This window comes from Rana temporaria, chromosome 9 (genome assembly GCF_905171775.1).
Source record: "Rana temporaria chromosome 9, aRanTem1.1, whole genome shotgun sequence".
Classification (NCBI taxonomy): Eukaryota; Metazoa; Chordata; class Amphibia; order Anura; family Ranidae; genus Rana; species Rana temporaria.
Window position 1 is genome coordinate 40,138,100 of NC_053497.1, and position 24,032 is coordinate 40,162,131.

General features: G+C 43.3%; 1 protein-coding gene and 1 long non-coding RNA gene across 4 annotated transcripts in view; both read left to right on the forward strand.

Annotated features, from left to right (window-relative positions):
* The first annotated feature begins 572 nt into the window (after positions 1-572).
* Positions 573-24,032, forward strand: part of HNRNPUL1 (heterogeneous nuclear ribonucleoprotein U like 1) — a 31,884-nt gene continuing 8,424 nt past the window's right edge. The window contains exons 1-7 of one of the 3 annotated variants that reach the window (XM_040323255.1): positions 573-764; positions 8,793-8,933; positions 12,991-13,135; positions 13,899-13,990; positions 15,242-15,381; positions 15,498-15,597; positions 16,799-16,911. In XM_040323255.1, the coding sequence (XP_040179189.1) occupies positions 695-764; positions 8,793-8,933; positions 12,991-13,135; positions 13,899-13,990; positions 15,242-15,381; positions 15,498-15,597; positions 16,799-16,911 (801 nt within the window). In that variant the 5' untranslated portion in view covers positions 573-694. The remainder of the gene's footprint in view (positions 765-8,792; positions 8,934-12,990; positions 13,136-13,898; positions 13,991-15,241; positions 15,382-15,497; positions 15,598-16,798; positions 16,912-24,032) is intronic. The other 2 variants (XM_040323254.1, XM_040323256.1) reach the window with 2 other exon arrangements.
* Positions 16,918-23,979, forward strand: LOC120913376. The gene is made up of 2 exons (XR_005743507.1): positions 16,918-17,996; positions 23,743-23,979. It is a non-coding gene; the product is annotated as an uncharacterized LOC120913376 (long non-coding RNA).

Below are 24,032 nucleotides of genomic sequence, written 5' to 3' on the forward strand. Positions count from 1 at the left end.
AGTGGTCCAACATGGGTGTTTTTAACCCCTTCTTTGGGGTTAAAAGGCCCCGCTAGAGGCTGAAAAGCACCACTTAAACAACGCTAAAGTTCCGCTAAAATGAGCAGCACTTTATCGCTAGCGCGGCCGCAGCCCCAGTGTGAAAGGGGTCTAAGTGCCATCCTGTCATGGTTTCCATACTAAGCATGTAAGAGAATGCAATAAACTCCGCCAAGAAGGTGAACAAACCTCACATAAAACCATGGCATGTTAATATAAGAAGCTTTTTGCACACTCCAACTTCTAATTATTTTATTAACATTTAACAGATTCATGAGGCGTAATACAATGCGAGGAGCAAGATGGCGCCTTAAACCTCTCCAATGTGCGACTCCAATGAAACACGCAAGACCCTCGGGTGCAGTAACATGGCCGCCCTTTTTTTAACTCATTCACGCCCCCCTGTTGCCAAGGGAGACGGGTGTCCGCCTATTCCATTGGCGAGCATGGTCTCCGCCCATAGACTGATAGCCAATGCGGAATAGCGCTGGCTAAGAGAGCGAAACCCTATTGGTCTGAAACGCGGTCGTGCCGTATGCTGTCACCAGAGGGCTTCCTTTGCACAGGTCGTCGCTGAGGGGGATAGTCCGGCGTCGCCATTTTGTTCGCCCGCTTGTGATACCCGCGCTGCGTGCCGTGAGCTGGGAAAGAGAGGATGGGGGATCATTACCACCGAGGCGGATACCCACCGGGGCCTCCCAGGGATTTCCGCAGGGATGACCGATGTAAGTGAGGACGGGGGGAGACACAAAGCCATGACTGAGAGAGGGCAGAGGAACAATGGCAGCGCTGGTCACACTGACTGGGCCCCCATAGACAATGAGGGGACACCTGAGGGCTCAGGTGCTGTGACTAGGCCTTGCTGTGAATTAGTAGGACTCCTTATCGCCCAGTAAGGCGCGTGAGGGGCCCGGGAGTGGATGAATGTCTATTGTGGGGGGTGTGGAGGGATTTCTGTCCCATTGCTGGTCTAGCTGATGGTGTTACGGGTCTTTAAAGGGGACCGTCACCCTACAGGGCATGTTGGCATGCCTCCTCCGTCTCACTAATTTTTTTTTTTTTTGTAAGTGCTTTATTTGTGCCACGCTCCGCTCCTAGATTGTAAGCTCTAAAGAGCAGGGCCCTCTGATTCCTCCTGTATTGTAACTGTCCTGTCTGCCCTGTGTTGGTGCTATATAAATCCTGTAGTATTATAATAATAATAATGTGGCCTAGGCAAGGATGTCTACCCATCCCCCTCCCGTGTGTAGATATGCCTAGGGCACATCTACACATGGAGGGTAGACATCCTTGCCTAGGCCACATCATTATTATTATAATACAGGATTTATATAGTGCCAACAGTTTGCGCAGCGCTTTACACATAGGAGGGGGAGGGTAGACATCCTTGCCTAGGCCACATTATTATTATAATACAGGATCTGTATAGCGCCAACAGTTTGCGCAGAGCTTTACACACTGGAGGGTAGATATCCTTGCCTAGGCCACATCATTTTTTATAAAACAGGATTTATATAGCGCCAGGAGAGAGCCCTGCACCACATCAGCGCCCTTCCCCCCTCCCCCGCCATCTGCACACATGCACTGGGTTTGCATGCACAAAGACCACTACTAAGGATGAGCTCAGTCATGTGCAGAGCCAGCTGATCTCTGCAGCCACGGGTCGGGAAAATGTCTCACTGCCTGCTATTAGCGCATTGCAGCGCCGACTTTCTGTCCGGCTCCGAACGCGCCTGAGCCCATCCTTGCTAGGGAGGTCCGAAACCTTCCCTGTCTATGCGTGTGTACTGACGGGCTCTGCCAGAACCTTATAGGCCAGGCCGAGCCCATGGATACATCTGAGCATGTGCAGTAATGGCAACACCGGGGGAAGCGAATGCGAACGTCACGATGAGGATATTTGCCAGCACACCACGGATTGACAAGTAGCGGCCAGACAAAGAATAATCACATTATAGAGCAGGTAGTGCAATGTTTTGGAGTCACGCAGGACCCCTTCGTTAAAGCGGGAGTTCACCCGAATTTTTTTTTTTAACATTAGATTGAGGCTAATTTTACTAAGCAGAATCGGGTGTTTTTTTTTTTAATGAATGCCGTACTTACCGTTTTAGAGATCGATGTTCTCCGTGGCTTCCGGGTATGATCTTCGGGACTGGGCGTTCCTATTTGATTGACAGCCTTCCGACGGTCGCATACAGTGCGTCACCAGTTGCCGAAAGAAGCCGAACGCCGGTGCGGCTCTATACAGCGCCTGCGCACCGACGTTCGGCTACTTTCGGGAACTCGTGACGCGCTGTATGCGACCGTCGGAAGGCTGTCAATCAAATAGGAACGCCCAATCCCGCAGCCGATACACGGAAGCGGCGGGAGAACATCTATCTCTAAAACGGTAAGTACTGCATTGATTTAAAAAAAACACCCGATTCTGCTTAGTAAAATTAGCCTCAATCTAATGTTAAAAATTGATTTTTTTGGGTGAACCTCCACTTCAAGCCTGTGACTCATGAGTCCTGTATGACCCGTTGCACTACATGCTCTGTGATGTAATTATTCTTCATTTAAAAAAAAAAAAATGTTTAGACGCTACTTGTTGTTCTATACACCATAGAACAACAAGTAGCGTCTAAACATTTTTTTTTTTGGCAAACATCCTCATTGTGACTTTCTGAACCAGTTTCCAGCTGATTGTTGCTGCAGCAATCAGATCCTTAGAGCACAGGTGTCAAACACAAGGCCCGTGGGCCAAATCCGGCCCTCCAGGCCATTTCATGTGGCCCTCACCTCTTCTGCAGCTGCAGGAGAGCTCCAGCCCTTCCCTAGATAGACCCTTACTTTCTGCTTTCAAGCAATGCATCCAGCTTCTTCCCAGCAGCAGCATAAGGAAAGGGGGGTGTACTGTGGTGTAAGGGAGAGTGGGGGACTCAACTTCTGATGGTGGGGGGCTCATGACATCTAATGTAAAGGGGAGGGGATGCGCTGGACATCTAATCTTACAGATTTAACCGGCTCTTTTGAGGACAATAGTAATGCTGATGCGGCTCACAAAGAAATTGAGTTTGACTCCCTTGCTTTAGAGCTTCATCCAAGAACGTTTGATGGGAATATGGAGTATTATTGAATGCGGCGCTCAACCTAAAAGGAGAAGTTATGCTTTAAAGCTGAATTCCATCTTTCCACCCACTTTATAAAGTTAGTTTGGGCCAAGCTGGCCCAAACTATGTCCCTCACTAACCTGAGGCCGCCGGATGTGCTGTATAAACAGTGTGTAGCTGAGGCTCCATACCGCACTGTGTTCCAGGTTCGAGCCGAGACTTCATGTCTCATACCCGGAGCACACTAGAGTCTATCTGATTGGCGTTTAGAGCAAGCAATGTAGTTTGTCAATGAATGCAAAGCTTCTTTGATTGGCTGAGAGGTTGTGACATCATTAGCTCACCTCTCTGACTCGGCCAATCAGAGGAAGCTTTGTATTCATTGATGGAATACATTGCTTGCTCTGAGCGCTGTTCAGACTCATCTGTGTTCTGGGAATGAGACAGGAAGTCTCGGCTCCAACCCGGAAAACACAGTGCATTATGAAGCATCAGCTACATACTGTTTATAACGTACATCTAGCAGTCTCACGGGTTAGTGGGGGCGCCTGCCTTTAGGCTACTCTCACACTAAAGCGTTTTACAGGCATCTGCAGCCCGAGCGCTTGCAGGGTGGGGAAAAAAGTCCTGAGAGCAGCATCTTTGGAGCGGTGTATGCACCGCTCCTGACATTGAAATCAATTAGAGTGGAGACTGTGAGCCAGGCCTTCTCATTCAACATCAGTGCCTGACCTCACAAATGTGCTTCTGGAAGAATGGTTAAACATTCCCATAGACACACTCCTAAACCTTGTGGACATCATTCCCAGAAGAGTTGAAGCTGTTATAGCTGCAAAGAGTGGGCCAACTCGATATTGCATTCTATGGACTAAGACTGGTATGCCATTACAGTTCATGTAAAGCAGTGTTTCTCAATTCCAGTCCTCAGGCCTCCCCAACAGGTCAGGTTTTCAGGATTTCCCTCAGATGAAAAGGCTGTGGTGATTACTAAGGCAGTGAAACTGATCAAATCACCTGTGCAAAATAATGCAAATCCTGAAAACCTGACCTGTTGGGGGGGGGGGGGGGGCTGAGGACTGGAATTGAGAAACACTGATGTAAAGGCAGGTGTCCCAATACTTTTGGTAATTTAGTGTATATTACATTTCTGGATTTTGGTTTAATACCGCTTTAAAGAGGAACTCGGGCCTATCTCCCCATTTCTTTACTTTTGACCCCTAACCTGATGGTGGTATCTGCCCATTTCAGATACCCATCCAGTGTTGTCCCGCTGAGACCATCTCATGCCCAGCCACAGCTCCTTTCCACGCCACCATGTTATCTCTGACGTCATCGAGGGGCCTGCCATCTCTTCTGGGTTTAGCAGTCCTCTTGATGACTCGCTGATAGGCCCGCCCCCTCCTCCTGTTCTTGAATGAAAGGATATGCCTCCTGGTATAGTTGACATACATATCCTGGGAGGCACAGCAGGCAGTATGCGTGTCATTTGCCTAAGGCGATTGACATGTGCGGGGTAGACTTTAAATAAAAAAAAAGAAAAACAAAAGCAGTGCCCTATACCTGCAGAGGAGAGGTGGGATTGTCCTCGGGAGGCTGAAGGTCTGCTTTATTTAGCAAAATTTGGTCTGAATTTATGACAGTGGGGTGAATGTGTATCATTCATTCAGCAAATCTTTATAAATGCAGCCCTTCGTGTGAAATCTACCATTTAGAATCATTCCATTGCACATGTATGCTTGTAGAAAAATCTTATAAACAAGTATATCATTTTCAGTGTGAATGAGGCCTTGGTTGTGGACTGCATGGTCTGCCTTGATGTAAATCACGTGTTTGGGGCGAAGAATGCTCCGTGCACAGTGTGATTGGCTCTAAGGCTGGGTTCACACTTATGTGAATTGGATGCGGATTTCCCCGAAATTTACCAAAACTATGTAGTTTAACTCCTTTAAAGCAAGGTTCCAGTCATGTTTTTGTTGAGTCAGCAGCTACAAAAAGTGTAGCGGCTGACTTAATAAACAACCACCACCTGTCCCACGATCCAGCGGTACACTCACCCGCGCTGGGTTTTCCTGGTGTCCTCCCTTGGCGGTGCGGGCATCTCTACTATGGGCACCGGCTGTGACAGGGTGCCCACTGAGCATAAACAATGTGACTGGTCCCGAAGCCTCCTAGGACCTGTCATGTGTCCCAGAAGACTTTGGGAGGGAAAACTTCTGCTTCCGATGGCCTAAGGAGCCACAAACAGGAGTCGGTGGAAGAGGCCTTAAAGCAGAAATTCAACTTTGGGGTGGAACTCCGCTTTAAGAAATCGATAATGTCTATCCAATCAGGCAAGCAGTTGTACTTCATAGTTATGGTTTAAATTTAGGCAATGGTACTGTCAGATTGTAATGTATATGGTCAGATTTGTTTCCTCTAATCCATCTGAAATCACCTAATGCCCTGTACAATTGGAAATTCCGATGGGATAAAATCTAATGGTGTGTATGCAAGCTGTCTTGCATACACACTGTCGGACCAAATTCCGACTGTCCAAAACGCGGTGATGTAAAAGACTACGACGAGCCGTGAAAAATTAAGTTCAATGCTTCCGAATATGCGTCGACTTGATTTGTTTTTTTCTCCGTCGGTGTTCCACACAGACGATCGGAACAGTGACGCCCTGTGTTGCTGTTACAGTCAGTGCTTTGAAAATCCGACGCCCATCTTGGTACACCCTGCACTCGGCCACAGTATGCTAGCAGCGGGCTGCGTGTAACAAGATGTCCGCTGCTTCTTTGAGGCCGAGTGCAGGGTGTACCAAGATGGGCGTCGCAGAGGCAGCATATAAAAATATATACTCTTGTGCCATCCAGCCAGTACCACTGCCAGCTATCAGTGTGTGCCACCTATCAGTGCTCATCACTCAGTGCCAGCCAGTGAGAGAGAGAGAGAGACTTGTAAAGCGCAACACATGCAAACTGAATCGCCTCTGGGCGCTGTATCCATTTCATGGGTAAGGAACCCCTTGACCTCAGAAGAGATGGGTTTTAATCTTTCTCCTGAAGGCCAAGTGGTCCGACTCCAGTCGGATGGTGGTTGGTAGTGCATTCCACAGGCGAGGTCCCTGGACTACAAATCTTCGATCTCCTTTGGACTTGTATCTGGCCTTGGGTATCTGGAGGAGGTTTTGATTGGTGGATCGCAGAATGCGATTGGGGTTATGGGCTTTTATTTTTTCGCATAGATATTGGGGGGCGTTGCCTTGAATACACTTATGTATTAGGCAGAGTGCCTTGAAAGTGATTCTGTCTTTTACCGGCAACCAATGAAGGGATCTCAGTGAAGGTGAGATTGATTCCCATGGTTTTTTCCAGTCACTAGTCGAGCGGCCGTATTTTGAACGACTTGCAGACGAGTGATTTGGTATTTGGGGAGTCCTAGATAGAGGGCATTTGCGTAGTCGAGTCTGGAATTGATGATTGTTCCCACCACGACTGCAATGTCCTCTTTTGGGATAAAGGAGGTAAGTCGGCGTAGTAGGCGCAGCAGATGGTGGGATCCGCTGACTACTGACCCTATTTGTGCATCCATTGTCATGTAGGTATCGAAAATGACTCCGAGACTCTTGACTTTGGTGCTAGGGGAGATAGTTTTACCCAGAATGGGTGGGGGAGTCCATGTTAACGCGGGGTGATTTTTCCGGTTAGCGTGAAACAGGAGAAGTTCTGTTTTCGAACCATTGAGTTTAAGATAACTGTTTGTCATCCAGTTATCTATTAGAGTAAGGCATTTCTCTAGTCCAAGAGAATGATCCTTTTTGTTGCAGATGCGGAAATACAGTTGTGTGTCGTCTGCATAGGAGTGGTAAAGTAACTTCTGGTTACTGATGATTTCAAAGAGAGGGCGAAGATAGATATTAAACAATACGGGCGATAAGGGAGATCCCTGAGGGACTCCGCATGACACTGTACGTTTTTCAGAAGTGAAAGACCCCAGTTTCACTATTTGTGATCGGTTTTCCAAGAAGGAGGAGAACCAGGGTAAAACACCTTCAGCGACTCCGGCTACTACAGCTAGCTTAGCCAGTAGTAGTCCGTGGTCTACAGTGTCAAAAGCCGCGCTTGGGTCCAGCAGTATCAGGAGACAAGATTCTCCTTCGTCTGCGTCATCCCATATTTTTAGCAGCGCCGTTTCTGTTCCGTGACCCGGACGGAAGCCTGATTGAAACGGATCGAGTAATTTATGGGTGTCTAAATGCTGTTGCAGCTGTTGTACAACTACTTTCTCCATTACCTTGGAGAAGACATTTAGAGCTGTTATGGGCCTCCGGTTGTTTGGGTCTTTGGGGTCGAGGGTAGTTTTTTTTTAGAATTGGTTTTATTGTACCTTGTTTTAGTGCCAGTGCCACCTATCAGTGCCCAGCAATCAGTTTGTGCCACCTATCGGTGCTCATCACTCAGTGCCAGCCATCAGTGCGTGCCACCTAATCCTAACAGTGCTGCATATTAGGGCCTCCTCATCAGTGCCACCTATGAGTAATGCTTAAAGTTTCGGTAATCGGTATCGGCGAGTGGTATCGGGACAACCCTATTTTTTACCCCCATCTTTGTATTGTGCATGATAAACCGCCTAATACTGCAATAGATTTGTGTAGGCACCTTTTTCTTGTGCGTTTCTCACTTGTGGGTCAGCCTATTGAAATTAATTGGCAGCCCTAAATGTGATGTGCGGAAACTGAATGAGTTTGTTACGCCTCCACTGTTTGAAGGAAGCCTTAAAGTGGAGGTCCACACAAAAATGGAACCTGCGCTTTCTGGATTTCTTCCCCCCTCCGGTGTCGCATTTGGCACCTTTTAGAGCAGAGCAGATACCTGTCTAAGACAGGTATTTGCACCCACTTCCGGGCATAGACCCCACATTATCTGCGGAAAACTACGCCAAGTCTGGCGCACACAGGTCCCAGAAAACAGCAGGGACCAGTGGCATTGCACAGCAAGAGCCGACATTGCGCAGTAGGGGACCAGGAAGTGAAGCCGCAAGAACCACACCCAATGGTTGATTTTAGTTTCAGAAGGAAGTAGAATTGAAGTCATGTGACGCCACTGGATACTACAAAATGAAGGTAGAAAAACTGAACCGGACCCCTAACCTTTGTGAACCGGCTCCAATTTGCATGTATATAAACCCAGCCTTAGAGGGGAAAACTTTCAATGAGGGCACTAGATCTGATAACCCTGGTGTCAACCAGGGATTCCCTCACCTTTAAAGGGATTTCCTCCTTTTTTATTTAATTTTTTTTGTTATGGGACAGGAAGTAAACAGAAATCTCCCAAATAGGACACAGTTGGCAATAAAAAATTGCAGGGATTATACTGTATATTTTACCGCAAGGGGAAACCAGCCTTCTCCTTTTAAGCATGTTCCACACATGCCAACATGGACTTTTTCTGCCAGTGGATTACTGTACTGTTTGTTTAAAAAAAAAAAAATTGTTATCCTTGCACATTTTGTATATTACTCTGAAATCTATGTATAGCTGGAACGTCATTCATTCTGGAAATGTTGGTGAGACGAACAAAGCCACATATATAATGGAGGGAAGCTGTCTTGGAGAGGGAGCTTTGTGGTATAATTTGTGTGATGTAAAACAGAATTAAAAGTAATTATTTCCTTTTTCAGATTATGGACATGGACCGGACAATTATGGCCCTCCAGGAGGAGGGTTTCCACCTCACGGCAGACCAGATCCTATTAAGCAGGAGCGAGACCAGTTATATGACAGGAGGCCTTTGGATCCAGGACCTCCTATGCATAGTATGGGTAATTATTGGCAAATTCACCTTTTATACAGTTTGTTCAATGTAGAAATTGCCTCTGGTGGAAGCTTTGTTCATTATACAGTGAAGTCAATTGGGCAGTAAAAATATGAGCATTTTCTCTAGTATTCACTGGGCAAAATAGTATTTGCCCATTTGTCGGACACATAACATGGCAGTGTGTCTCTCTTTTGCTGTATCACATACCTGGTACGTGATCGGCACTTCTGGTAGGGATTACACACAGCACAAGCCAATCAGCAGGTACTGACCAATGGATGACTGCTGGCACCCGCTGATCAGGGAGGACAGAGCTCTGCATATGTAAACAATAGAGACCTCTATCATTTCGGCAAGGCTGTGCTGGATTTTGTTTTCTTGCAAAGCAGAGATTAAAAACCAGTACAGTACACACCTAAACATTGGTTAGGCACACATTTAACCCATAATGAAACCGCTTCTGAATTAACTCCCCCATCACTCTTCTACGCAGCAATCTTAAAATACCTGCATGTGCACAGATGTGCTACTGGTCTCTTCCAGGCATTGGGAGCAGAAAGAGACTGGCAGCACATCTGCGCACATGTAGTGGATATCCTCACATTTGTGCACATCCACAATAATCTGCCGGAAATATGTTGCAACGTTACGGCTTAACCCACTGCCTCCGGGGGATAACTGACGTAGCAGGGCCCAGTCTAACCCCCGATCGGGTTGCATAGAATGCATTAAGGTGAAAAACCTTGAGGGCTTACAACACCTTTAAGTATCTGTTGGAGGCAAAGACCATCATTTATTTGTGGCAATTTTTTTTGCAAGCCTGCAGGTAGAGCTGCACAATTAATCGTTAATTGTGATCTTGATTCATCCTCCCTGACATCTCCAATGCAGAGCTTGGAGAGACTTATCGGCTGTCAAAAGAAAATATCAGGCAGTCTGCCAAGTTTTTAACAGGAAACATTACTAACGCTTCCTTCTTAGATCAAAGGGATAAACTTCTGGGTGTGTGTGTGTGTGTGTGATAAATATCTGGGCAGTCTGACAAGTTTTTAACAACCTAAAACATTGTAAACTAACTTCCTTCTTAGATCAAACTGATCAAATGCAGGAAGTTTAACCACTTAGTCTAAATCTTTTTCTGACACTTGTTACTTCAGTTAAAATCTATTTTTTGCTAGAAAATTACTTGGAACCCCCAAACATTATATATATTTTAGCAGAGACACTAGGAAATACAATGGCAATTGCTGCAATATTTTACGTCACACTGTATTTGCCCAGCAGTCTTTCAAATGCAATTTTTTGGGAAAAAATAAACTTCAATGAATAATAAAAAAAAAAAAATTAAACAGTAAAGTTTTTTGTTTTAATGTGAAAGATGATGTTACGCCCCGAGAATCGTGATCTATCTTCTAAGCAAAAAAAATCGTGATTCTCGTTTTTGCCAGAATTGTGCAGCTCTACCTGCAGGACTTGTGAATGAAATAAAAAGGCGCTTGTCAGTGCCCTCACACTTCGTTTGGGGGGCAGGGGTCAGGGGGAGAGGAGGCATGATACATGTTCCGTCCTAAATATGGGTAACATTTTCCAAAAGGTGAACTTTTTCCTTTAATTTGAGAAGCAGTAACCCACAGCCATTGATAATGAAGTAAGATTGGGGCCATTTCATAGACAGGTTACTTTGTAGGGAGCCCCAAATACTAGAGTACTCTGGTAAGCAAAAAGCAGCTTTAATGGTAACTGCCTCTGACCCACAACCACAATTGATTAGTGAGGCCAGCACTCCCAGTAATAGATCAGTATTGAAGAGGGGGATGGGGAGGCCAGAGTCAGAAACTTGAAAGACAGATGCTAATTGCTTAACAGAGCTTCCTGGTGTTCTTTGCTTTCTTTGGGCATTCATCAACAAATCTGGGAGTCACCAGTGCCACCACAACTAGTGCTCCCATTGGAAGATTCTCCCTTTATTCCTGTCCTGGCAACCACCCAAAATTTGTGATAACAGTCACTAGACAAAGAGAGCGAATCTCCCCAACGTGTGTTCCAGTACATTTATGTGCAATAAAAAATGCAGCATGCTGTACTTTTTTAGTACATGAAAGCATAGGAATGATGTAAACTAGACTTATTGAAATTCCTTAATTTTTCTTGCATATGGGTTTGTGCTGCGTTTAACACGTGACTAATTCTGGTGTAAACAAGCCTGAGTGTCTTTGAGACAGCGGCAGTGATTAGCAGAGAATGTATTGGTGAGGTTGGACAATTTTAGTCTCACATAACCTTCTATAGAACACTTGTTCCTCCAGGCCGTTGTGCGAAGGTTCATTTGGAAGATTTCTGATACTCTCCACAGGCAGAGCTAGTCAGTGCAAGACTTTAAGATGAACAGATGGGCAGAAATGACTAGTCAAGGACATTGCATTTACCGACAGATGTGCAGTGGTGTGGCTGCATGCAGTGTCCAGCCTTAAGGCTTCATGTTTTTGCTACTGATTCTGTAAAATATTTCATAAATATACTCCAGGCTTCTCCTTGGACCTGTGTGTGTTTTTTTTTTTTTTATAAAAAAATTTGTGTGCTGGTCTGTGTTCTTTATGTAACTTTATGAAAAATGGAAGGAGGTTGGCTATTCATCACGTCAGCTAGAGATGTATACTTGCATAAGGCGTGCATTCTTTGTACTGAGAAATGCCTCAGCTTGTAAGGGATTCTGTCGGAGGTCGCAAAACGGCAAACTTCCAACATTTTCTACCTCCAAACTCTTTATGATCTTGGGCAGTTTTAAGCACGTGATTTAAAAAAATGGACAAACCCGAGAATACCTTCAGTAGAAGTCGCACATCAAAACAATCAGTAGATCCAGAAATATTGGCTACGTGTGTATGCAAATCTTAACAATTTTTTGAAGGCATTGATCTTGGCTTATCCTTTATTCCAATAACATGGGCACATTGGAGGGTGATAAAAGGGAAAACGCTGCCTTCAGGTTTAAAAATTAAGGAAAGGCTGCCAGCACTGAAAATTCATATCCTAGAGTTAACAATTAAAGAAAAAAGTGCAGCGTTACAAATCAATGAATAACATAATATGTGACGGTAAAGTGCAAAAAAAACTACAAAAGATGCATCTAAATAATAATAAAAGTTATGTGTAAAAGGATTAATACAGTCCACAGAGTAATCTCAAAGGTCCGCAAATGTAAAATAATGGGTGAGCTGAAGTGAAAAGACACTCTGTGAAAAGTTCATATAGACACTCTGAAACGTGCTTCACAGTGCACTCCAACCATAAGTGCAATAGAGCTCCTTACCAGAACTTGTTGACCTCTGCTACAGATGGTCATAAAGCGCTTTAGAGGATTTGGGTCTCCCTCAAACCAAACTGCATCTTTCTTCAGAGCCAATATGTAATGTGTCGCCAACATCGCTCAAAGATGAGACGTAATAGAAGTTTAAAATGCGCACTCATGTGTTGATAAATCAAAACCTGGCTTTACAAGCATTTGTGGCTCCGAATGGCATTTTTACGAGCTTGTAAGCTAGCAGTCTTGACCATCCAATTGGGTCCGCATGCGAGATGACGTCACTGTCATAGCTCCTACCCTACGTGTTTTGTCGGGTGAGGGTGGCGTGCCCGATGACGAAAGCGTAGGGTGGGCCTATGACTTTGGCGTCATCGCATACGCTGAGCTCATTGGATGATCGGCACTGTTAGTTTACAAGTCCATAGGATTGTAAGCTATTCGGGAAGCCACGAACACTTGTAAAGCCGGTTTTTATTTATGTGATTGCGCATTTTAGTGTTTTCAATATAACTTTAGTTATGTCACTTTTAATTATGCTGTTGTGTCTTCAGCTCAGTTTGATTGCTCAGGTCTGTAACTAGATTTGGTTATTTTTTTCTGTTGAGTCTCAGATATATTTTTTTATTTTAGACGTGATGTTTTTCAGACATTTCCTACAAGTACTGTGACCAGTCCTAACACGCGTTGTCTGGTTTCATTACACTAAACAAATTAATGGTTAAAATAATTTAATATATATAACTATATTTTTTTTCAGGTCTAAAGACAGAGTTTAAACAGGAGGAACCTGACCCTGGTTACCGGAGCCCAACTGGATCTGGTCCTCCACCGTCCTTGCAGAACCGCAAAAGACCATTTGAGGAAAAAGGGAAGGGATTCTATGAACACCGCGATGACCGAAGGTGTGTACATTTAGGGATTGCTCATTCTAGATAGGAAGTTACAGATTGGTTTGGAACTTCTGACTCCCAGCTTGTTGTAAAAACTTTGTTCAGAAATGTGTAAAGATTTTAATTAAAGCACTGTGCTGAGACAGACCTGTCAGAGTCCCCCTTTCCTCTATGGGGAGATCAGATGAACACAGACCGCCTGTCCGTTTTTAATTTGATCCCATCCAATCTGCTGGACGGATGGCAAACGTATCGCCACACGTCTGTTTTAAGCAGATCTTATCGGATGGCAAGCCGGTGTCTGTGGGGGGGGCGGGGGGGACAAATCTGGTGACAACCTCCTCCCCATAGAGGTTAATGGGTGACCCGCTCGGATCCGCCTGAAAAACGGACAGGCTGACCGATCGTGTGAAAAGGCCTTAAATTTACAAGTAAAAGAGCATATGCAATCCACATCTCTTCATTGTGTGTATGTATGTGTGTGTATATGTGTGTGTGTATATATATCTCTATATATATCTCTATATATATCTCCTCATAGATAGATAGAGATATAGATATATATATAATCTCTCTCTCTATATATATATATATATATATATATATAGAGAGAGATTATATATATATATATATATCTATATCTCTCCCCTCATTTCTTGTGACAATGGTATTGGTGGTGTAAATTTCAGCAACATTGGCCCTATGTATTGGTAAATCTTTATCACTACTGTTGGTTAGAAATAAAACTTTGATGTTTTTTTGTTTGTTTTTGTAGCGGTAGCGGTAGCAGAGCACGGTCCCCACCAGGTCGTGGAGGGGATGATGAAGATGATCCCTTTGATGAGAGCATTGTTGTCTTGGATAATTGTAAGTTAAAATTTGTTCATCTTACAGCCCACTTGTAGAAATGTTCATATCCTTGTGAGATGTGATTTAGTAAGCAATACATTAATCTAACCTAGTGGGCATCTGGCTTTAACCACACCTGAGCGGTGGTATCATGGGAGCATTCTCAGGAATATGTGTAAGGCTCCATTCACATCTAGGCGTATGGAGGAATAAATCGTGCAAACAGAACTGCAGGACGCCCGTCAGCCAAAAGAAGCTTGTGTACTTATTTTGGGCTGCAGGCATCCTGCGATTCTGTCTTTATCACAATTGCACCCGACGAATCGTGGAAAAATCGCTCTGTGTTGGGGTGCTAATGAAATTGACAGGCAATGCACCGGGAACGAACAGTGATTTGCTATTGTGAATCGCGTTGATTCCAACCACGGTTCGGAACGCAGAGATGTGAACGGAGCCTTAAATGTGCTGTACACTTGATGTGGCCAGGCTGCTACTCAGGGCATGGAAGTGTCGGGAGCTGAATACTTTGAATCAGAGCTGTGATGGTTGTCGCTTGATAGTGATCACCAGACCAACCAGAAATACTGTTGAGGCAAAAAATATCAGAACTACTACACTGTGAACACTTTGTAGCCGGCCAAAGGGAAAAACTCTAGCAGTGAATCCTGTGGCTTAGGAGCCCGATGTCAGACTGCTAGGAGTTGCTCCAAAATATTCTGAATCCATTGACCTTCACGATGAGCTACAAGGGAAAACAATTAAAACTTTTCTACCTCTTGGGATCATTAAGCTTAAACTGAGCTTTTACCTCTATGCAGGGGGCAGAGCAGGGCCCTTGTATTTTGTGTTTGTGTCTGTTATCTTAATGAATGGGCCCATATCACATGGTCTGCTGTTTTCCATAGGGCCCTTTTACACTTGGGAGTTTTTCAATTGCTTTTTTTATTTTATTTTTCTTTAACACAAAGAAAAGCTTGAGGAAAAATGCTTCCCTTTGAAATGAATTCTGTTTACACTGGGCGGTGCACTTCTACTGCAATGAAAAAAATCCTGCTTGCAGTATCTTTGGAGCATGTTTGGGGAGCTAAAAAAAAAAAAAACTTGCCTTCCTATTGAGAGCGATAGAGAATGGCCATATTGAACATTTAAAGACATTTTGACCTTCTTGCTAGAATCACATTCGTCATGAATGTACTAATTATTCTTTACAGGAAGGGGTTACATTTTATTTCCATGTTGGTAGTAATAAAAAGCATTTTCCTATTTCAGATAACAGTGATCTGCACTTCAAACTCAGCAAAGACCGCACAACAGGTTTCCCACTTACCATGCAAGGGTTTGCTTACCTGTGGTCTGGAGCTCGGGCGACACATGGGGTCAGCAGGGGTCGGGTGTGCTTTGAGATGAAGGTAAGGCTTTGTGAGTTCTGACTGGATGCTATGGGGTTATTTACCACATTGATATTTGCCTTTAATGAATGCATAAAAACTTGCTGGGTTTCACATTGCATTTCTGTCCCATAAAGGTTAAGGAAGAAATTGCAGTCGGGGACCTTCCATCCAATGAGCCAGATCCCCATGTAGTACGTGTTGGGTGGTCTCTGGATTCCTGCAGTACTCAGTTAGGTATGAAGTTATTCTCTGTACTTCACAGCAGACACGTTTGAGTGCCAGTTGATATTTATTGCGTGTATGTGACATGTATAAAATACCTTTGTGTTAATAAAATAGAGGGGGGGGTCCGGGGAGTAGAGAGGTAGCGGCTGCTAGTACCGCAAACCCACACCAACTATCGCCCAGACAAAATGTATGAATGGACTTTCTCGGTACTGATAACACAAATCAATGTGGTAAAAAATTCATTTATTATACATAAAATACAGCTTAAAAAAACAGGACTAAGACAATCAACCTTTGTGTTAATATTTTGAGCATAGCTCTACTTTAAAAGAAACCTTCCTAATAAAAACAAGGGCACTACATTGCTGAATTCTCATTCTGTGCATGCTAATGGACTTGCTGTATAATTTTGGGTTAGTGACTTAAAGTGATATTAAAGGTTTTATTTTTTAAATGACAAACATGTCATAGTTGCCTCCACTGTGCAGCTCATTTTGCACAGTGTGGCCCCTGAAAAGCATTTTCTGGGCTCACTCTGCTCCTCCCCACCTCAGATAACCACCTCTGGGAAGCGCTCTCCCAAGGTGGTTACCTTGCGGGCGCGCTTCTGAGTCCTGCATTCGGCGTCCATAGCCACCGAGTGCAGGACTCGGCCCCGACGCCAGCGTCATTGGATTTGATTGACAGCAGTGCGAGCCCATGGCTGCAGGCCCTGGAACCTCTGGCTGTATTTATCAAATTGGTTGACAGTCCAGCAGAACAAAAGTTAACAAGGTTCAAGCTGGAAAGTCTGTATAATAAATTCTAACTTTCATCACCCACTGTAGAATGCCCACGACTTGATCCATCTCACAAAATTATGCCTGCTAGTTTCTTAATTTTAGTTTTGAATGTTTCATTGTTTGCCCAGGCATTCTGATCTGGGCAGGCACTAAAGAGGTCTCTGCCTCAATTTGATACTCTATCCCACCACTCAGACAAGTGAGAGTGAATACAATGACCGGCTTGGATATAAAGATTTCAACCACTGACAACTCTAAATTGTGTTTTAAATGTTGTTGCTTCTTGTTCCCTACCACCCACCTCTATGATTTTGAAAAACACTAGATTGTGATATTGGTTATCCTATAACGGTTTAAATTGGTGTTTTTAAAATATAAATTGTCTATTTGTTTCATAACTTTTTTTTTTTTTTTTTATGTAACAGGAGAAGAACCATTTTCCTATGGTTACGGGGGAACAGCAAAGAAATCTTTGAACAGCAAGTTTGAAAACTATGGGGAAACCTTTGGAGAGAATGATGTCATTGGATGTTTTATTGTACGTGTTTACATTCCTATAGATCTTATTATATGGCTTTTGTCTGTGGGTAAAAAAGTATAATAACAAGAACAGCATTGTTTTTTAAAGTTTTCAGATGCTGTTCGTGGCTCCCCCCGCACTGCTGCATCATTCATTCACAGGGTGTTGTCATTGCACTGTTATAGTCTATGGTTTACTTCCTCCAGCTCTATAACCAAAGGTACCTCCAATATGGAACTGGAGGAACAGTCTGCAGAAGTCTGTAAATATCACCAATGATGCAAAAAAATGCTCTTGGTGTTTATTTGGGGACACCGTAGACAGGTGGCTTATACACTCTGCCATTAGGAGGGTGGACACTATGCAATTAGCAGATGGGAATTGCATGCATCCTTTTTGGCTTCTGGACATAGAGAAGAGTTCAGGTTCAGCTCACAGTCCTACGAAGAAAAATATCTTGGCATTTTTTTTAGATTGATGAGTTCTCCTAGCTGAAAGGTATTTCTACCTGGTCCTAGAGCCCAAACCTAGATATTAACTGTCAGGTACTCAGATCTAGTGAGACATGCTGGCAAATCTACCTTTTTTTAACTGTCTGTACTGGTGCTATACAAGCCATGGACTCGCCAATCTGCTGTGTTCCCCCTTTTTCGCTTTTTTTTAATTGGTTCTTAAATTACATCTTGAAGTGATTGTAAACTCTCCCAGATAACCTTTACCCATTTAAATTGGTAATAAGCACTGTACAAATTGCTCTGTATGAATCAATTCTAGCCTGCTCGGTTTGCTTGTAATCTGCCTTTTTCATTTTTTTGACATCACCAGCGCATGCGCATATTTAGACCGATTCATGGCATGCTTATTATTTAGCTGTCAATCCATTCATTTATATGCATCTCCTCTCTGCGGCACTGCTTCATGATCCCTCAAGATTACAGTGCGATTCACAAGTTCCTGAAACACCCCATGTGACTTGCAATGTCACAGGAGGTATAAACATCACTTTGCATGACACACAGGATCATGCAATTAGCAGACCTCCAGCTGTTGCAGAACTAAAATTCCCATGAGACATAGCAAGACTCTAACAGCCACAAGCAGAGGTGCAAAAGAGATGGGGGTGGTGGCGCTGACTGTTATATACCCTGTGTGACCAGGGTGTGAACCTGTAAGCAATCCTAATGCTAAATAGCAAGGATCAACAGGTTAAGTGAATAGCCAGACTGGATACTCAGTGGTGTAGTAGTGCTAAATATACACTAGATGGCGGTATATGGATAATACCTAAATATGGTAGTAAAATGTGATCAAAATGTGACCAGTGGTATTGTGTTAAACCATAAACAATAATAATTCAGGTAAATACATAGACTCTTCAGTGACATACAGATCTATGCATATTATACACTGTGAACATGATACTACCATCCACAGCTGGAAACAAAAACGTGTACCAGATCAGTGATCAATCAGGTGTGCATTCATCTGGTAATGTGATCAAAGAAATGTATATAAAAAATAATAATCTTTCCAATTTAGTAACTCTAGAGTGTAAACAGTAAATAATAAACAGCAGCAGATATAAAGTTCATTCGGTGGGTGTCATCTTGGTGACTTGCTAGGTGAACAGACAAAATAATTTGAGTGCAGTCGCTGTGGCTCCGGTGCTCCCCCTCATGTATCCCCACTCACCAGAGTTGAACACCCCTGCAGGGGTAACAGGCGTAGGTAGGGATTTCCACCAGATACTCCTCAGCTCGGATCTCCAGGCACTCAATTCTCCCAACGTTCCCTTTAGATTCCACCACGGGGCAAAAAATATAAAGACGGCTGTCTCTATATACCTCCGGAGAAAAAAAGGACAGGGGCTCCCATAGTGTAGTAGTTTTAAAAGGTAGCACTCAGGCTTAAGTTTATTGGCTATGCCAGCACGAAATACAGGTACCAAGAGTACAGGGGTTCAAATATAGTAGAAAAAATATGTCAAATGAAATCAAATAAGATAAAATAAAAAGTCCAGGCTGGTTGGATTTGCCAGCCGTTAGGGTATTAAAAGCAAACAAAAATTAAATTAAAAACTGCTGTGCCAGCAGTGTCCCACTATGCACTTGTAAGCCGGTACTTGTAACAGAGCTGGTTGAGCGGCGTGCGCTCCAGATGCGTCCCAGCTCGTCTCCCGGAAGTGCGTGGGGGTATGCGTGTATCCGCTTGACGATCGTTTCGTCCAATCACGTCTTCTGAAGCGGGTACACGCCTACCTCTTCCTCCAGTTTATATAAGAGACGTCAGCGTGTAACCTCCCGCCCACTTAAGGCATCAACCAATCGGGATTTTATTGCAGGGCTCCCTCCGAATCAGTGGGTTAGCTGAAAGCATTCAATTCCCTTGGGATGTGTTACGGTTACCGCGGACTGAACAATATAACATATTAGGATCTTATAAACACTTCATTAATGTGATTTTATCACCTCTTGCGATTCATACAAAAAACAATGCTTAGACAGGGAAAGCCTCATATATACATATATATATGGAGTGTTAGTAGTGAAAAGTAATAATAATGATAAAAATCAAAATCAAAGCAAGGCTGACATTATGTCCGTGCAGGAGAAATGTTGGGGGTATGTTAATAATATAGTGGATAAGATGGTTCGGAGATGCCTCATTCTGTCCATAATAATTAATAAAACATATATTATAAAAAATGGGTATAGGAGTCCAAGATCTCTCAGATGAATATAGGAAAAATATTTTAGGAGAAATGCAATGTAAATAAAATCAAGGATGGAATAAGTAAAGTCACCACCTAAGCTGGTAGGTGATGGTACCATAACTCATAATATTTTCTAATATATGGGTATAGGTGTAGAGGTAGAACAGTATCGAGAGTATGGTGGACATTCCCATACTATATAGGTATATAGGTCCTACAGAGAAGGAGGGGGGCACAAATGGCACCATATAGGTGGTCCATCAATTAGCATATACACCAGAGGTTATAATGGTCCAATCTAGATAAGCATTTGCCACCACTCCATAAGTACACGTCCTGTCACTCCCCAATACGGGGGTATCGGGGGGTAATAACTCTAATTAGGAGTTCAGTGGGTGGTATACCTCCCTATATGGAAAGTCATTTCTCTTATCATAGCTAGGGGATGTGGGTTGGTATGTGGAGTTGGCAGGTGGCCTATGTACCACTATATGCTGAATATAGAGCAATGGACAGTAATATTAGTAGAGAGCCTAACATCAGTGTGGGGTAAGATCCCCAGTGTCACGGATTAGCCAGGAAGCAGTTCAGATCTATGTCCTTATTAAGGCCATGGGGCACTAGAGTGCCTAATCTATAAATCCAGCTTGTCTCATTCTGTGAGATCGCAACTGTTTTATTACCCCCCCTCCAGTCGTCCTTGACAAGATCGATGCCATAGAAGATGAGCCCCGATGGGTCCTTCTGATGGTATTCCTCGAAGTGACGTGATAGATTGTGTTTAGGGTAGGCACTTTTTATTCTGCTGATATGTTCCTGAATCCTAATCTTTAGGGGTCGGGTAGTTCTACCGACATATTGCAAATGACACGGACACTCAATGACATATGTGACGTGTGTAGTATTGCAAGTTATTAACTCTTTGATTTTATATTCTTTGAAATCGAAGCGTGATTTGAAGCTAGTTTTTCTTCTTGGCTGCTTCTTGCTAACCCGGCATGCTAGGCATTTTTGACATTTATAGAAGCCTTTCAGCTCTGGGCATAATCTGACAGGTTGCGGTGGATCAATAACATTGTGTACCAGATGTTGTCTTAACGATGGAGCCCGTCTGTAAATGAATGTTGGTTTTTTACCTAATATGCTGGTTAAAATTTGGTCTTCTTGAAGAATGGGCCAGTATTTTTTGATGATGTGTTCCAGGTCTCTATACTGAGAGTTGAACCCTGTGATAAAGGCCACATCTGTCATCTTTTGTCTCTTCTTGGCCTTGGGTTCCAGCATTAGGTTCCTATTCATATTCCGCACTTCTTCCTTTTGTCTGGTCAGCTGTTCAGTGTTATATCCTTTTTCTACAAACCTTTTTATTATCACGTCTGCTTGTGTTTCAAAGTCTGAGATTAAATTGCAATTTCTACGGAGTCGCATCATCTGTCCTTTTGGAATATTTGCTTTCCATCTTGGATGGTGACAGCTGGTAGATGGTATATAGCCATTGCGGTCGGTAGATTTGAAGAACGTTTTTGTGTGTAGTTTGGAGCCATATTTGAAGATTAGTAAATCTAGATATTCAATACAGTCTTGGTCACATTTACCAGTAAATGTGAGTCCATATCTATTATCATTAAGGTTTAACAGGAATTTATTAAAGGTGTCTGTTGTTCCGTCCCATAGGATAATGAGATCATCGATGTATCTTCTATACATTTTAATCTGGGGGATATTTTGTCCATACACGTATTCCTCTTCCCAGCAGTCCATTAGTAGGTTGGCGACACTGGGGGCATACCGAGCCCCCATAGCAACCCCTTTTGTTTGCACATAATATTTCTTCTGATACCAAAAATAATTGCACTCCATTGCCATTTGGAGGCCTTCAATGATGAAATTAATTTGTTCTTGCTTGAGTGCAGTTTTTTCGTGTAGGGCTTTTTCTACCCCCATCAATCCATCTACTTGTGAGATGCTGGTGTAGAGTGAATTTACATCGATGGTGGCCAGTAGCAAGCTTTCTGCCCCATCTATATGCTGTAATTCATTAATTAGTTGGCAACTGTCGCGGAGGTATGATTTGCCCTTTTTAACGATGGGATTAAGAAAGGTGTCCAGGTACTCTCCTAATCTAGAGAAAATGGAGTTGATTCCACTGATTATGGGTCTCCCAGGTGGTTTCTCTAGCCTCTTGTGTATTTTTGGGGTATAGTACAGTACCGGTGTTTTGGTTGATTTGGACACTAGATATTCCGCCTCGCTCTTATTCAGTATCCCTAGAATGGTTCCTTTGTTCACAAACTTCTCAAGTCTTTTGGTAAATTGTATTTTGGGGTTGCTTTTCAGTTTTTTATATGTACCCTCAACATTGAGTAGATTTTGCATCTCTTCCTCATAATCAACTTTGTTGAGGATAACCAACCCCCCCCCTTTGTCCGCTGGTCTGATGATTACTTCGTTTCTCTCTCCTATGGCTTTGATGTTCTCCCACACTTTTTTATTTTTTGTTTTCGATTTCTTCTGAAGTTTCCTAAGGTCACTTTCTACCATCTTCTTAAACGCCCCTATACACTGATTGCCTGGTATGATAGGATTGAATGTTGAGTTGTTCCTAAGTTCTGTTTGGACATATTCTGATTGTATAGCTCTCTCTTCGTCAGTACTATTATGGAAATATTTTCGTAAATTGAGTTTTCTCAGAAATTTTTGCAGATCAATGTAAGCTTCAAATTGATCGATAGTTTTCTCTGGCGCATATTTCAGGCCCAAGTCTAATATCTGCATTTCTTCTCTGGATAACTGTACATCACTAAGGTTAAAAATGCCTTTACCTATTGGTGTCTTGGGCGTTTTCTTCTGCCCCCCTCGGCACCCTCTCCTAGTCCTTCTCTTTGGTTTGGTTCTACTTCCCTGTCTTGATACTGGGATCTGTTCCATGGGTTGGAGTGTGTTCCATAATCTTGGTATCCTTGATTTGCCTGATGTTCCCCTCTTCCTGGTGGTCTTCCATGGGTATCCCCTCGGTTGCCATTCCTCCCCCTCCAATTGGGGTTCACATATCCTGTTCGTGGCCTCCAGCGTCCCGGTGGTCTGGTATTTGGGCCGCCCCTGTGAAAACCCCTATTTTCCCTTGTTCCTCTCCCTTGGGAAAGGTGATCGTCACGGGGGTGGTAGTCTCCTGAATAATTTCTATTTCGACTATGTGACCTCCATCTTGGTGGATTTGGGCTTCTATAGTTTTCAGTTTCCTGATAACGTACTCTTCTATTGTCCGGTCTGCCCTGCTGTCTTCTCGGGGTGTGTGTCCTTGCCTGTATCGGTTCCCTTGTATTGGAGGGTAGTTCTTGACTATTGTGGTAACTAGATGTAGCACCGTCATTACCAGTTAGCAATGTTAGTTCACCTTCATCTATGAGGGTATCATCTAACCCTTCTATTGGTTCTTCCATTGAAGCCTGCCATTTGTACACTTGCATGTTTTTGTAATCCAATACGTCTCTTTTGTATTTCTTTTGTTTCTTGGTTTGAATTTCAGTATCATATTTCTTAATTAGGTCCTGCAATTCTCTTGTTTTATCAAGGTAGTCTTGCTGACTAGAGAATGGTGTCAACAATGATTGTATTTCTGTAATGCATTTCTCAATACCTTTGAGTTTAAATTTCCGTCTTTTAACGATCCTAAGTAAGAGTTCATTCTCACTTGTATTGAAGAAGCTATACCACTCATTCATGAGTGCTATATCTTCTATATTGTCATTTGGGTGTACATCCCAACGTAGCCTCCTAGGTGTCATTTTTTCTTTTATATAGGTCTCTAGCGTTGCAATATCCCACCACACTCGTAACTGTTTTTCCATCGTGTGTCTTAATTGTTTCATCAATCCTTGCATGTCCTGCCTATTGATGACTTCTTCCTGGCTGAAAATACCACCAACATCTATATTTCTGCTACTCATGTAGTCAAATAGTGCCATAGCAGCAGGTAAAAGACCACACCAAAGGTGCGGTCCGTAAGAAAAGAGAAAAAGAGGGTGTTGCCTGCGCGTATGTAAAGTAGGTATGAGGAAGGAAAAGAAAAGTGTAACAGACTGCAGCCCCCCCTAAAAAATGTTGTCCAAAGAAAACATAAATAGCCACAAGCAGAGACTTAGAGGCAGAGGCATGATGGGACGCTAATTGCATATCCCTGATCTAGAAGATCCGCTTCATCATATGGATTGTATCAAAAACATATTAAATGATCAATAAATGTGTTGCAAAGCTTGCTCTCCTCTCTATGCTTCAACATGTGGGATATTATTGCCTATACTTATCGGGAATGAAAACAAGGCTTGACTACAACATTACTGAGCATGTGTGAGGTTTACAGCAGAGACAAACAGGGTGGAAGTAAAGTGCTTTTCCGACTCAGAAGACAGTAGCTAAGATGGCGCTG